Source organism: Barbus barbus (genome assembly GCF_936440315.1).
Source record: "Barbus barbus genome assembly, chromosome: 40".
NCBI classification, from domain to species: domain Eukaryota; kingdom Metazoa; phylum Chordata; class Actinopteri; order Cypriniformes; family Cyprinidae; genus Barbus; species Barbus barbus.
Window position 1 is genome coordinate 21,376,969 of NC_136718.1, and position 15,893 is coordinate 21,392,861.

At 36.6% G+C, this 15,893-nt stretch overlaps 1 protein-coding gene across 4 annotated transcripts; it reads left to right on the forward strand.

The window, feature by feature from the left end:
* The first annotated feature begins 371 nt into the window (after nucleotides 1-371).
* Nucleotides 372-7,790, forward strand: LOC306859582 (tetraspanin-31). 4 transcript variants are annotated; one of them, XR_013783312.1, is made up of 7 exons: nucleotides 372-570; nucleotides 2,839-3,006; nucleotides 3,127-3,207; nucleotides 3,307-3,447; nucleotides 3,634-3,744; nucleotides 5,762-7,061; nucleotides 7,472-7,790. XR_013783312.1 is itself a non-coding variant. In XM_079400681.1 (6 exons), exons 1-6 carry the CDS (start codon nucleotides 508-510, stop codon nucleotides 5,834-5,836), a joined length of 639 nt encoding a protein of 212 aa, XP_079256807.1. In that variant the 5' UTR covers nucleotides 372-507; the 3' UTR covers nucleotides 5,837-7,783. The 4 variants fall into 4 exon arrangements, 2 of the variants coding, with proteins under 2 accessions (XP_079256807.1, XP_079256808.1); XR_013783313.1 differs by having other exon boundaries at nucleotides 409-570; nucleotides 2,839-2,991; nucleotides 3,163-3,207; nucleotides 7,472-7,780; XM_079400681.1 differs by having other exon boundaries at nucleotides 5,762-7,783.
* The last annotated feature ends 8,103 nt before the right edge of the window (nucleotides 7,791-15,893 follow it).

A 15,893-nucleotide genomic window follows, 5' to 3' on the forward strand; every position in this document is an offset into this window, starting at 1 on the left:
TGCAGCAGTGATTCAGCTATTGAAATATAGTTATTTAGAACCAAAATATAACAATGGAAATTTCCATTTAGTCGCTGACTCCAGGGCCAGTTGCATAAACTAGTTAACCTCTATGTTAAGATAGTGTCTTTAAGAACTAGTCTGACCAATTTGCAGTTAGCTAGGAATAATCAGTTTTATTTTTAGACTAATTCAAATTTTTATGCAACCAAAATTTTGACCATTCTCAACGAATAAAAAAATAGACTTTTAAGACTAGACTAGACGTTTTATGCAACCGGCCCCACGAGCTAGGAGCGATTCAGACTGTTTTGCGAACTAGTTCAGTTGATTCATAAAAAAGATTCGACTCAAATGAACGATTCGTTCATGAATCGGACATCGCCACTGCTCGGTGCTGCTGCTCACCACAAGAGAAGAAGAACAGCTTGTAGCATACTCACAGCTGCGAAAACAACATCTGTAGCACATCATTTCATCTCACCGGTAAATGCCCGAAGAATCAACATGGTTTGCGGAGGATTTACGTGCTCGAAAAACGCCCTCTGTTCGCTAAATGTAGTTTATATGGTGAGTCGCACATACATGAATATTTAGCTCAGTTAGCCCGTTAGCAACGGCTAATCCGGTATAAAAAACATTTAGTTCACTTTATTTTACAATCTGTACTGAATTTAAGGGGTGTTATGAATATTTTACCATATTTGTATTTAATATAAAGGTGTCTGTTGTTCGGTCATAGCTGAGGTCTTTGTTTTCTAGCTATCGGTAGCTGCTTATCTTCATAGGCGGTAACGTTACTAGTTAAACAAAACCTTCTAGTTTTAATTTCATTAAGGAATAAAAAGATCGGTTTGAAGTGTTAAGATTAAGATTTTTTACATTGTTTGTAGACGAATCTTCTGAATGATGTTTCGCCATCCAGTGTTGCATAACTGCCCTTATGTTTGTGTAATCTGTTTTCATTTACTCGTCTTCTCTAGGAACAAGTGTATTGCTTAATTACGCTAAACATATGTATTTGTGTCTATTTCACTATTGATTACCCTGGAAGATTTTTGTTTGGCAGCTTTATGTGTGTATCTGTCAAAACTCAAATGTCACTGATCATACTTCCATTATGCCTCTGACTCACACGAGAGATGACAATACTGGGTTAAAAATCATGGTGTCACACTTAGCCAAAAATAAAAGACTTTGCACTCAGTCAGATCTGTAAATGAGAAGGTGTTGCCAAATGACTTTGGGTGGTGTAGTCTAGTGGTTAAAGATCTGTGCTATGCTAGTAACCCAAAGGCTTAAAGGTAAAGGTGTTTCCACAGGGACTGCTTTTGTTATGAGTGTGCTGTATAATTATTGATTAAATATGGATTTTGAATGGAAACGTCAGGGTTATCATCATTTGCTGTTCGGTTTTTGTTTTGGTTCACAATGTTCTCTATAACGCTGTAATGATCATACCCCTCATGCTGGCATTTAAGGGAGGAACTGTGTGCACATTGTTCAGTCGGCTTTTGGTTTGACCAGTGATATGATGTTCGGTAAGGTTATGTTGAGACACATGTTGCTCTCTGGACCTACAATCTTTATGCTGCTGCCCTTTGCTTTGAGTTATATAGATTCCAGACAATCCCTTAAACTGTAGATTGACCCTAGTCACAGTTTAGCTGATAGAAATTGTGTGTAATACACATTTTAGAAGTGTAATAGCATGTGAGTTGTGCTTTATGTCTCTGTTACAGTAGTTGTAATGAGTTATACGAAATGTAATGTAGTCATCTTTAGATGCTGCAAAATTCCCATGGTTTTAACAACTGTAGACATCACCTAAAGTCAACATGAAATTAAAATTGGCCCTATTTACTTATTGTGAATGATTCATCAGTGAATTTCTTTCAAGTCCTTTTCTCCAACTACATGGCCATATGGAGGCCATGCCCAGTAAGCCACTGTTGGTAGTTGTAACTACACCATCTGGGGATAAAAGGCATCTTTTTCCATCAGGGAAAGGGGGAAAGGGAAGTGGTGTGTGGCCAAGTATGGTGACCCATACTCAGAATTTGTGCTCTGCATTTAACCCATCCAAGTGTACACACAGTAGTGAACATACACCTGGAGCAGTGGGCAGCCAATGCTGCGGCGCCCAGGGAGCAGTTGGGGGTTCGGTGCCTTACTCAAGGGTCTCACCTCAGTCATGGTATTAATTCATAATTTGCCATTTCAAAAGGATATTTGCAAGCAACAAAAGAATCGTAACTTATTTTATTTGAGAATTGTTTTGCCAGTGTATATCTTTTTTTTTTGTTTGTTTAATTCAATTTAATTTTGTTTGGTTTGAATTTTACTTTTGTTTTATTTATAGTTTTTTTTAGTCATTATTTCTTTTGTTTTGTTTAATTTTGATTGGTTTTATTTGATTGTTTTTTTCAGTCAAATTTGTATTTTGTTTTTATTTGTTTTATTTAGTTTTGTTTGGTTAGCATTTAGCCTTTAGTTTGTTATTTTAGTCAATTCTATGGCTAAATTGTAAGTTAAACTGAAAGTTAAAAAAATTAAAACGAATTAATTTAAAATTAAAGTTTATTAGAACCATGCCAGTATAGTATTTTTATTGGATTTGATTTGATGATTTTAATAAACTTAAGTAAAAATCAATCCCTACCTAATTTTTTTCTCTTTAAGTATCTTGTTTAACTTGGAAATATGTCACATTATGGAAGTAAAATGGGTTGTGAATGTCATTTCATGTTGACTTTTAGCACAATATAGCATTTTCATACAATCTTACGTATTGTAAGGTTGTGACACATTTCAGATTGGTCTGTTTTTCGTCCTCAGCTGGTGGGTCTCCTGTTGATTGTCGTAGCAGCATGGGGGAAAGGCTTTGGCATTGTCTCCAGCATCCACATCATCGGTGGCGTGATTGCCGTGGGCTTCTTTCTGCTGCTGATCGCCATTGTGGGACTCATTGGAGCCGTCCATCATCACCAAGTCATGCTTTTCTTTGTATCTTTTAGAAGCCTTTGTACTGCCTGTTTTTTTGTAATTCAATGCCCATAAAATGGCAAGTCTAAATTCTCCCATCTGAATGTTGTGTAGTCCTTGACCACAGCTGCTTTTCCACAGTACATGGTCATTCTCTTCATTGTGTTCCTCTTCCAGTTTGGAGTTTCCTGTTCTTGTCTGGCCATGAACCAGGGTCAACAGGTAATCCTAATGAACTTTTTTTCAAAGCTCTTGTTGTTGTTGTTGCACAGTTGTTTGAGTGTGATTCCTGGTATTTGTCTTGTCACATTACCAAAACAGGAGAAGCTGCTGGGCTCATCTTGGAGATTGATGAGTAACGACACAAGAATCAGCCTTGAGAACAAGCTGGACTGCTGTGGCCTGTTCAACAATACGCAGAACCAGGCAGTGTTTGTGACTGACTTATACCTCTGTGAATCTGTAAGAATACATCCTTGTTCCATTTTTTTATTTATTTTGGATTTTTGACACATTATTGAACAGATAAAGTAGTTATGAATGAATGGAGCGCTTGTATCTGATTGTAACATGTCGCTGCGATTGTGGATGCTGAGTTAACCAAATGTGAAAAATGAGAGATGAACACCCTGTTTTCTTTTCATGCAGCCATGTTCAAAAAAAACCTCTTGCCTCACTTGTGGTGAAAAGATGCTCCAACATTCATCAGAAGCTTTGAAGATCCTTGGAGGAGTCGGCCTCTTTTTTAGCTTTACAGAGGTTAGTTCAGATCACACAAGTGAACAGCAGAGCAAAGTGGTGGTTACTAGTGGGAGATCTGGACTTCTTTTGTGGCCTGACTTTGCAAGCTGAGGGCTTGTCAGTTAGAGAATCTTGGTCGGAATAGATTGTTATGATTTGTAATTAAGAATGTGACCTGCTACATTTCCCATCATTAGAAGGATGAAATACATGTAAAGTTTCAGTTCCACATTTAGAGCTCCTTTCCATCCTTTACTCTTCATTTAGTTGCATGAGATAAAAAAAAATAAAAATTAAGTGTAAAATAATATCCTACATACTCAACAAGTACATGACTTTGAGACTTTAAGAAAAATATTCTAGGGAATGAGTCATTTTAAAACAGTTTACACTTTATGTAAACTCTGATTGCATTAACCACATTCAAAGTTGTTGTAAAATATACAGACATTAGACTATACATTAGTTGAATATTACATTGAGTCAAATTCTTCAGTAATTGTTGTTATTATTGGATTTATTAATATATTGAATTAGCTTTTATTTTTATATTTTCAGTTTTATTTTAATTTTAGTTTGTTTTCGTAATTTTGTTCTGTGCTTTTGTATTTTTTATTTTAGTACTTAAAGGGTTAGTTCACCCAAAAATGAAAATGAGCCCATGTTTTACTCACTCAAAGCATCCTAGGTGTATATGACTTTCTTCTTTTAGACGAATCCAATCGGAGTTAGGGTTAAAAATTATCCCGGCCCCTCCAAGCTTTACAATGGGGGTAAGTGGGTGCTTTTTGTCAACTGTCCAGAAGATATGAAATAAAGTGAGCCTCACACGGCTCTGGGGGGTGAATAAAGGCTTCCTGTAGAGAATTTTCATTTTTGGGTGAACTAATCCTTTACGTTTATTTAATTTTAAAATTTTTGTTTTAATTTTTTAATTTGACCTTTGTTTTAATTAAAAACATTTTTATTAATTTAGCAGAATACATTTATTAATTTAGAATGCAATATTACAATATATTATTATTATTATTATGAAAAATTGAACATTGATCTCTTATTGCTTATATAAATAAGACTTTCAGCCATGCATTGAAGTGTTAATTTGCCTAAAATGATGCAGTTACTTTAGCACATGAACTTGCATGACTTTTTGCTTTTTATAGCTATTGTACTCAATGGTGCACATAAGTTTTTCAGCCTGGGTCTCATAAGAGCACCTGGAGATTTGGTTTGGTCCTCACACTGCATATAATGTGAACCATTAAAGGGATACTCCACCCCAAAATGCAAATTTAGTCATTAATCACTTACCCCCATGTCGTTCCAAAACCGTAAAAGCTTTGTTCGGAACACAATTTAAGATATTTTGGATGAAAACCGGGAGGCTTGTGACTGTCCCATTGACTGCCAAGTAAATACCACTGTCAAGGCACAGAAAAGTATAAAAAAAACATAGTCAAAATAGTCCATTTGCCATCAGTGGTTCAATCTGAATTTTATGAAGCGACGAGAATACTTTTTGTACGCAAAGAAGATAAAAAAATAATGACATTTTATTCAACAATTCATCTCGTCTCTTTCTCTCTGTGTCAGCATAGCCTCATTTTGGAAATCATCCGATGGATGCAAAGTACGTACGCTATTCTCTGTCATCAGTAACGCATTGATGCGCATTTTTCGTTCAAATCAGCGTAAATAAACGTTCAATATGTATCCATGCATTACTGATGACAAAGTATTAATACAAAAAGTATTCTCGTCGCTTCATAAAATTCAGATTGAACCACTGATGGCAGATGGACTATTTTGACTATGTTTTTTATACTTTTCTGTGCCTTGACAGTGGTATTTACTTGGCAGTCAATGGGACAGTCTGTAATTAACAGCTGTCAACCATGTCAGTATGCAAATGAGCGGGCACAGCGCATTTTTTATTGTGGTCGAGCATGCACACCTGCGTGCCACTTATGTGCACCCCTAATAATACTCCAGTATTGTGTTTCTAACCTAACTTTGTTTCTGTCCTTTGTCTCAGATCTTAGGAGTTTGGCTGGCCATGCGCTACAGAAACCAAAAGGACCCGAGAGCGAACCCCAGTGCATTCTTATAGTCTCTCAAACCGTCTCTCCTAAACTATGTTTAGTGTAGTCCAGCTATTCCAGTTCCCTTTTGCACAGGTAGAGTGGAGCGCACCAAGAGACATTTAAAGTATTAAATGCAGAACGTAACCACTGATCCCCACAACAAACTCACATCTGCACACCCGGTTCAGAACACACTAGATACAAACACATCTATTCTGACGATAGATCTGACCCATTTTCCACTCAAGGTCTGCAGAGGGCTAATTTAAACCAGCAGGAGGAGGTATCATGTATGATAGGGTGCTCGTTCTGGCACTTCCCCCATCCTTGATGTGAGAAACTCTTCCTGTTTTCTGTATGCAAACCGAAAATCTGCAATGTAAAGCCATCGACGTCTGCATGTTCATAGCCTCAGTTTCTTGTGATACAGTCAGCTCACGTATGTACACATAACCAGGTGTGTAGTGGCAATATGGTCCCTGTAGTTTCAGTGTAATGGAAAGTTAACCTACATAAACTATGTTAATGTTTAGTATCAGTTAGTCAAGGTGAAACTCTGTAACATATCTCCCAGGAAAATCACTTCCAGGTCCGCTTTGAATGAGTGCAGGCCTGAAAAACACCTGAGTTTTATGCAATGCTATATGAAGTCCGTCTCGATGAGGTGACCAGTCCAGCCTATGGGATATTAGTTTAGGAATTAGACGCAGTAAGTGAATATTTAAAAACACTTGTGTAACTGAGCCATGTGAATGGGAGGATTTCCCCTGCCGATGGACTGCTGCCCTCCTGTTGTACATAGTCTTTACCGTGATAGGGTCGACGTTCAGCGATTTACCGATTCTTTTCCATCCTTATTTAAACCACAGAGATCCTCCCGCCTCAGCCGGGTCTCGCTACTCTCACTGGACTTTTTAAGTTCTCCATTTCCTTCGAAGCTTAGTATTACTCGTGGATTTAGTGTTTTAATATCTTAAGTTTATTTTGTGGATGTTTGTTGAAATAATCTCGGCGTGCCATTTACTCAGTTATCTGTCGGCTTGGTTTAAGCCACGTACTCATGCACTAACTTGCAGTTTTTGCATTTGCAATCATGTATCGCTTCTTTCCAGCTAATCTTAAAAAGTACTAACGGCATCAGGTCCATAATTCTAGCACTGAATACTGTGCCATTGCAGTTAAACCCTTCTTATTTTGTGTTTTGCCAAACATCTCTCTGTTTCTTGTCATTGCGATTTATATTTTTTTCCTGTTTTGTGCTAATAGTGTTAAGTTGCCATTAAAGTGTGCGTTTTTTGCAATGTTGATCATTGTTATTGTAGTAGATCATTTGTAACACACATATGTTAATTCCATATGTCCATGTTATGTTCTTGTGTTAATTTGTATATTCATATTAATAGTGGAACATACTGGCTAATACGCACAGTCTTAAAGGAACACTTTTTTTGGAAATAGGCTCATTTTACAACTCCCCTAAATAGGGAAATTATCAAAACTCTTTAGTCATTTTTGATGACCAAATGCTAATGGTCTAATCCGATTCAATGATCTATGCTAAGCTAAGCTAAAAGTGCTACCACCAGACCTGGAGATCGGCTGAATGGATTCAAAAATGGTAAAAAATCAACTGTTTAACTCTAGGGGAGTTGTAAAATGAGCCTATTTCCAAAAAAAGTGAAGTGTTCTTTTAACTGCTTTAGTTTCTGCCCCACATGATTGAGAAAATGGGAACACTGAACCATCACTCGGTACAGCTTAAATGTGTTCTGCTTCACTTGGTCATGGTATTATGAGTGTGTTGCACTGATGGATTTTGAAGAGGTGAAATCAATGTCTGTGCTGTAGTAGTTATTTATTGCCGTTGTGAGAAGGCCGCAGTACCCGACTCGGTGAGCTGTAAGCACCATTTTCCCTGGATCTGCCTTGTATTTTTGAAACTGACTTTTCCAATTAAATATTCTTAGATCAATACCTGTGAAATTCTCTCTCTTTTTAATTGTGTTCTCTCAGTCGTGCTCCTTAACTGGTTTTGCTACAACACTCATGATTTTACATTTAACATCAAGCGGTGGCCCTAACAGCATCAAACCCATTTTTAAAGGAATAGTTCACCCAAAAATGAAGATATGCTGAAAATTTACTCACCCTGAGGCCGTCCAAGATGAGTTAATTTATCAATTGCTCAGCAGTGAATGGGTGCCGTCAGAATGAGTTAAAACAGCTGATAAAAACATCACAGTAATCCACATGATTCCAGTCCATCAGTTAACCTCTTGTGCAGTGAAAAGCTGCATATTTGTAAGAAACAAATCCTACATTAACATGTCTATCCATAATATTGCCTTTTCCATTGAAAACATTTTCTCGTCTGAATTAGGAGAGAAACAGGAACAGATCAAGCTCTGTTTCCAAGTGAAAGTAGTCCAAAACCAATGTTGTAGTGTTTTTATCAGCTGTTTGGACTCTCATTCTGACGGCACCCATTCACTGCACAGGATCTAAACTAGATTACATCTTGGATGTCCTGAGGGTGAGTACATTTTCATCAAATTTTCATTTTTGGGTGAACTATTCCTTAATGGCTGTTGTTTTACCTTGCACAATTTTGTTCATGGCTTTTGAGAATCAGGGCAGAGTAGAGGACACACAGCCTTTGACGTCATCATCAAAAGATATGGGAACGGTCTCTTCTGCATTTAAAAACTTGATATACCTGTTTATTTTGCATGTATTTTACATGTACACAATTATGTGCATTGTGAATTTTTATTATTTGTAATTAGCATTGTTTTCCCCCAAAGTAGGTCACAACAAATCACTTGACAACCACTGTATTAGAATATCAAAACTAACTGTCATTTGTTGTCATTGCTTTTACTGGAACTCACCAACAACAGCAGGTGTTACATATTGAGTTTATACGCACTAGTGGTACAGAATATTTATTTTCATAATCAATAATCCATTGTGACATGAGGATAATCCTAAAAAAGACTTGAGGATGTTTTTTCTCCAGCTCCTTACTTTGTATTCAGTGTAGAGGTGGGTTTTTTTTCTTTCTTGTAAACAATTTACACTAGTCTGTTATATTTAGATTATGCAACTTGTGTAGGATTGCAGGAGTGTGTAAAATGATTCATACTAGGTCTGAAAAAATATTCCACTGTAAACAATGTTATCTTCCCCTTGTGAGAGACGAACACTGTTAGGTTGCTGTAAGGGTAAATTTGCTGTTATAATGTCTCTCAGAGGTAAAAGATCTGTTTGTGTAAATCTCCACTTTAACTTCCAGCATCAACAACAAGCTTTGTGCTGTGTGTCTACTGATTTATATTGTGCCCATGGTTGTGTAGTTCTTTATATCATGGATGAAGTCATTTATAAGGTGGTTTTAGGCAAGTGTCTTTGGACATCAAAATGCACTGCCCTCTAGTGGTGCCCACTGGAATAAAAACAACAAAATGCTGCATCTAGATCAGGGGTGCCCAAACTCTGTCCTGGAGGGCCGGTGTCCTGTAGACTTTAGCTCCAACTTGCCTCAACACACCTGCTGGGAAGTTTCTAGCATGCCTAGTAAGAGCTTGAGTAGCTGCTTCAGGTGTGTTTAATTGGGGTTGAAGCTAAACTCTGCAGGACACCGGTCCTCCAGGACATAGTTTGGGCACCCCTGATCTAGATACTATTTAGGACCAAAAAAGCAACACCCGGTCAAAAGGTAAAAGCTTTGCTTTTAGAGCTTATTCGGTGCATGTATAGTGTTTGTAATCCACAATTCAAACATATATGTGACCCTGGCCCACAAAACCAGTCTTGTGTGTCAATTTTTCAAAATCTGAATAAATACATTTTCCATTGATGTATGGTTTGTTAGGATAGGACAATATTTGGCTGAGATACAACTATTTGAAAATCTGGAATCTGAGGGTGCAAAAAAATCTAAATATTGACAACATCGCCTTTAAAGTTGTCCAAATTAAGTTCTTAGCAATGCATATTACTAATCAAAAATGAAGTTTTATGGTAAGAAATTTACAAAATATATTAATTTAACATGATCTTTACTTAATATCCTAATAATTTTTGGCATAAAAGAAAAATCAATAATTTTGACCCACACAATGTATTTTTGGCTATTGCTACAAATATACCCCAGCGACTTAAGACTGGTTTTGTGCTCCAGGGTCACACATCAGGTTATTGTTAACTAAAACTATTAAAATAGTTTTCTGAATAATTTGCTGAAATAAAATATGTAAATATTAGATCAAAACTAAAATGAGATATAGACAAATTAGAACTTTAGAAAAAGTTTAAAAATTACTACAAATTAAACCGAAATAAAATATATAATAATATAAATAATCAAAATATTTAATAGTTAAAAATGGCAATCACGACAAATTGCTAAAACCTAAATTAAAATTTAAAACCAAATTAAAATTCACAAAACTAATTCAAATTATCAATAAATACTAGTATAGAAAAAATGCTAAAATAGCACTGGTTCATACAAAATCACAACATAGAACCCTCAAACTGAATATATTGGAAAAAAGTCAAAATGGTAAACGCACATGACAAAATTACTCAAATTTAAACTTCCATTTAAAAGGAGCTGAAACTATACAAATAAAAGCGAATTCAAATTATTAATAAATGCAAGTAAAATGCTGAAATTGCACTACGTAAAATCAGAAGTTGAGCATGACCCCTCAAACTGAATATAATGGAAAAAAAGAGTAAAAATGACAAGAGCACATAACAGAATTAGTTCAACTTAAATTTAAAATGATCAGGAAATATAGAAATAAAATCTTATTTAAATTAATAAATACTTGTATATAATGTCAAAATGTCACTGGTTTATACAAAATCTGAATATTTGAAGTTGTGTATGACCCCTCAAACTGAATAAATTGAACAAAATTGAAGATAAAATAACTGAGGATGTGCTATATTGTGAATAATGTCAGATAGAGGTTTTTAACCACTTTAGAAGCAGCTATATTCATACCATAGACTCAATTAAAGGTAAGCATAAAATAAATGTCTGCAGTATCCTTCAAATAATACCATTCTGTACTTGTTGAATCTTTGAGCTGCATCTTACCACCTTATCATCTGCAAATTATCAGCACATTTGCAGTGATGAGCTTCAGTGCATCAATAAATGTTGCCAGTGGCCACAGCAAATAGATCTCATGGTTCACAGCTGAAAGCACTCCATGGATAAACACATCAGCTGAATTTAAAATGGAACAACAGTGCATTTTAATATTACAGTTCAGTGTTTAAATTAGATACAAAATGCATCATTTTTGAAGTTTAATATTTTAAACATTTTATTTTCAATAATTTAACTGTATTTTTCTTTAACATTTCAATTCTTGAAGGCTTATTTTTTTCTCTTTCTGTGCTGTCGGTCGCTTATGTAAGTAAAATGTGCACTGTAAGGTGTCTGGTTTCCTTGAATTTCCGGTCAACAGGATTTCGGACACGCTCAGCAAAGCAAACCCCCCCATCCTGTCAGCACACTTAGACTCCTTGTTGGGACATTTGCCAGTTCTCACTTCTTTCCACAAGCGTCCATATGCACAAACCGGTCTGACCACCTGTCTAGAGACCAATATAGCAAAAGGTCTATGAGATTTTTGAGGAGCAGCCTTAGCAAAAGCCTAAATGTAGAAGTGCAACATATGGAGTGTGATGATCAGCAATGGGAAAACATCTCTCTCTCTCCATCCTGACCTATGAGGTGTTATCGTCTATGACGAATGCCATATTTGTTGGGCGAGTCTGATGAGGACAGATAAAGGAGCTGATTGTGATCCAGTCGGACAAACAGGAAGAGTAATCTCTCTCATCAGAAGAGGGAGACAAGTGGGTCAATAGCGGCATAAATAATGGAACGGACTAGATGCATGTTGTTAGTGCAAATGAAGATGGACCAGCTGGACTGTCTGTGGGAAACAAGCATCGAGCATGTACTGTGTCCTCGCTGTATGAGACACACCATACGGTCCAATTGGTCAGCATCAGATGACCTGTTTGGAAAGGACGAAGCTAGAAAGCAACCTATGCGCTTTCTAAACTCTTGAGCTGTTTAGACAAAGCTTAGTTTGCTCAAAAAAATTAAATCTGCTGAGAATTTACTCATTCTTGGGGCATCAAAGGTGTTTCTTCATTGGAACAGATTTGAAGAAATGTATGCTCACCAATCCTTTGCAGTGAATGGGTGCCGTCAGAATGATAGTCCAAACAGCTGATAAAAACATCACAGTAATCCACAGCACTCCAGTCCATCGGTTAACATCTTATTAAGTGAAAAGGTGCGTGTTTGTAAGAAACAAATCCATTATTAAAGAAAGTAAGTCATAGAGTTTAAAATGTGTTAGACTTGTGGTATATTGGTTTTTATTTAGCGTGCGAGGGGATATGGATACACATCTTGTTTGAACATGATGTTTTTTTAAACCAAGCAAAATTACTGCTGAACTCGACAGTGATCAGGATGCATTTTCATTGTATGTATAAGAGAAGCTTTGATGTTATGATAATAACTGTTTGTGTTCCACAGGGAAAAGTCATAGAAGTTTCAAGCGACATGAAGGTGGGTACGTGATGATCAAAGCAAATGTAAATGCTCTGTGTAAACTGCAAGTTGATTGGATGGATCAAATTTAGATGTGAGTGGCTGAGTTCTGTCAGTGCTTTTCTTTTCTTTTTTCATTTTTTTTAAAGAAATTAATACTTTTATTTAGCAAGGATGCATTAAAATGACCAAAAGTGACATTAAAAAAATCGATTTAAAATAAATGCTGTTCTTTTGAACTTTTTTATCTATCAAAGAATCCTGAAAAAGAGTTTACACGTTTTTGAGTAGACTGTTATTTTGGATTATCTTTGCCTGATCTCATCTTCCTCCTTGGAGCTCCGTAACATCAAATTGCACCTTTTTCAGTATATAAGTAATGCTTTCACGTGTTTGCATTGTTTCTTGAGTGTCTATTTAGTGTTCTTTGCTGAGGGCAAGGTATTAAAACATTATCAAATAAATGTTTCCCAGGAAGTGTTTGTCTCAGTATGTATGTGCAAGGGTCCATTCACTTTGCAAATGTTCAATTATTGATGTGCAGAACGGACACACTATATGCCTTTGTGCAGTATAGTCATGCCATAACAATAAATCAACTATGTACATAATGCTTTATTGGAGATTGATCCGTACTACCAGCGAGGATCATTTTGACAGCTCAGTGCCAACTATGATCTGACTCACTGTCCATTATAACTGTAGAGGATTGATCAAAGTTATGTAAGCGTGTGTTTATGTACAATGCCATCAGAAATCATTGTGTGTTCTACAGAAGGAAGAAAGTCATACAGGTTTGGTATGACATAGGGTGAGTAAATCAACCTCATGTTGTGACCCAGAGAGGATCCCCCCCCCCCCCCCCCCCCCCAAAAAAAGTTAGTTAATATTATTGGATTGGACTAAAACTCATTTAGCTCGCACAAAGTGATATTTTCCCCAATGTTTTCCTATAGTCAAAAATGACCAACCAGCAAAATAAAAAATTTTGCTTAAATTTCTCATTCTGCGTTGTTACCAAATATTGGATTCAATCTTTTTATCAAGTTGTTTTTTTTCTGTTAGCACAGGTTTTGTATTTTTCTTTTTTGAACTGACTGGTCGTAGGCCTCATTGATCTGAGCTAATGCATCCACCATTAACCACTTTTTTTTTCATATATACCACTTCTTTTATACTTTATTTAATACAGTGGCGCTATAACATGTATCAGTAGTACATCAACTAGGCAGTAATGAAAGTAACAATTATCACTTCATTCTTCCAGGTCGTAGCTACTTAACACAGCATGCAGTAAATGCAATGTCCGGGTGTGAAAGATCAATTTTTAGAGCCGCCCTGGTAAGGCAGAAATTGACAAGAATCTCAATCAATAAACTGCATTAGAGTGCTGACCCATCAGCTAAAGCCATGAATCTGTCGTTATATGGGTCAGTCCTGTTATGCAGAGCATCACATTTTTAATAGGCAAAATATAAATTTGCCTGAGCTTGAAAATGTGGTTTAATCTTCGCAAATATGCTTCTACTTTGTGCAGAGTTCAAGAGATGCTGCATAGCAGAACTGACCCGTAAAGCTCATTTGTGACCCTGGACCACAAAACCAGTCAAAAGGGTCAAATGTTTTATTTTATTTTTTTGAAAAAGCTGAATAAATAAGCTTTCCATTGATGTATGGTTTGGCAATATTTGGCTGAGATACAACTATTTGAAAATCTGGAATCTGAGGGTGCAAAAAAAATTAAATATCGAGAAAGTTACCTTTAAGGTGAGACACTGCAGGTGAATAGGGTAAAAAAAAAAAAAAACTAATTGTTATCGCCTTACTGAGCTGATTGATTACATTGATATTTGCAAACATTTTTTGTATTACAAGTTTTGAGGCATTATTTCTTGAAATTTGCACAAATTTCAAGTACAAAAATCTGAACACTGATGAAGTCAATTTCAAAATTCTTGTTTATTTATTTTTTTAAACATATAAGTGTCAAATGTATTTACAGAAGGAATTTGGTGTATCTCATTTTTGTCACTCCATAATTCAGAAAATACTTAGACAAAAAAAGCATATATATATTTTCACAATTTTGGGGGAATAAAATGTTGTATATAATCAAGCAAATGATATATGAACAATTCCTTCTGTAAAAACCTTCAAGATAGAAATAAAAATGTAAACGTTGGTGTGTGCAAGTGCTACTGAAGTGGAGATTTATGGCTAAGTGTATGAGAAAAAACTTGGCCTTTAAAAATATATACTGTAATTGAAATTTATTGACGCGAATACATAAATTGCTGTAAAAGAAACACTTAACAGTGTCTTTTGGGTTTTTTCTTTCCACTAGTCTGAAAAAAAACAAAAAGCCCAAAATCTCAAACTTGACAGGTGCATGAAAAAACTATGTTTTTGCCTGTAGTGTCTCCCCTTAAAGTTGTCCAAATGAATAGCAATGCATATTACTAATCAAAAAATAAGTTTTTATATATTTACTAAATATCTTCATGGACCATGATCTTTACTTAATATAATGATTTTTGGCATAAAAGAAAAATGGATCATTTTGACCCATGCAATGTATTATTGGCTATAGCTTCAAATATACCCGTGCTACTTAAGACTGCTTTTGTGGTCCAGGGTCACATTTATATTTCCCGCCGCGTGCCACTGACACGCAGGTGAAACGTCACGACGAGAGATCAGCACCTTGGACAGCGGCGCCCGTCAGAATCCAGCAGATACTTGGAATCTCCAAAGGAGAATGGAGCAGGAGCGCGCACGGCAGCGAGACGTTTGTAAATGAATCATTTTGATTGGGCGAGAGCGCGCCTTGGAAACAAGGGCCGTGTGTTGATGCGCACGGCAGAACGACCATTTCGAGGATGAATCAGAGGGGAGCAGCATCAACATCAGCATCCCCATCACATTACGATCCACAGCATCAGCCGCTCCGACTGACCATCACACCCTGCGAAGAAGGAAAATAGGCGAACCTACGCACGGTGCCTTTTATTTTTTCCATTCTGGAAGCTCCATCTTCCTTTGAACGTGGCGAGGAACCATATCGGGACGGGAGGGGGATGGTTATGAACTTCAAATGGAGACAAGATGCTGGCGTTTTCCCCCAGCTCTTCAGCCAATACTGCCGTCGTTATTGCCGTTTTTAAAACACCAACCTAATGTATTGTTCTAAACTCTGCGTTTGGGATGGGAGGTGGCGTTGGAATATGTCGATGGGAAGATGCACAAGGAAATGATGTGAAAGCTTCCTCATGACGCCTCTGATGAACAATAAACAAAACTATAGGATTGCACCCGAATCCAACTTCCAGCTCTTTTGGATTATGTTTTTATGCTGAAGGATCCCCCGACGATGACTGTGTGTGGCAGGGATGCTCTGGAATGCCATTTTGCATCTTCCTTGTCTCTCATCCGTGCGTCCAGGCTTTGGGTTGCTGGGAGTTTATGAAAATCACATCTCTTTAGACCTG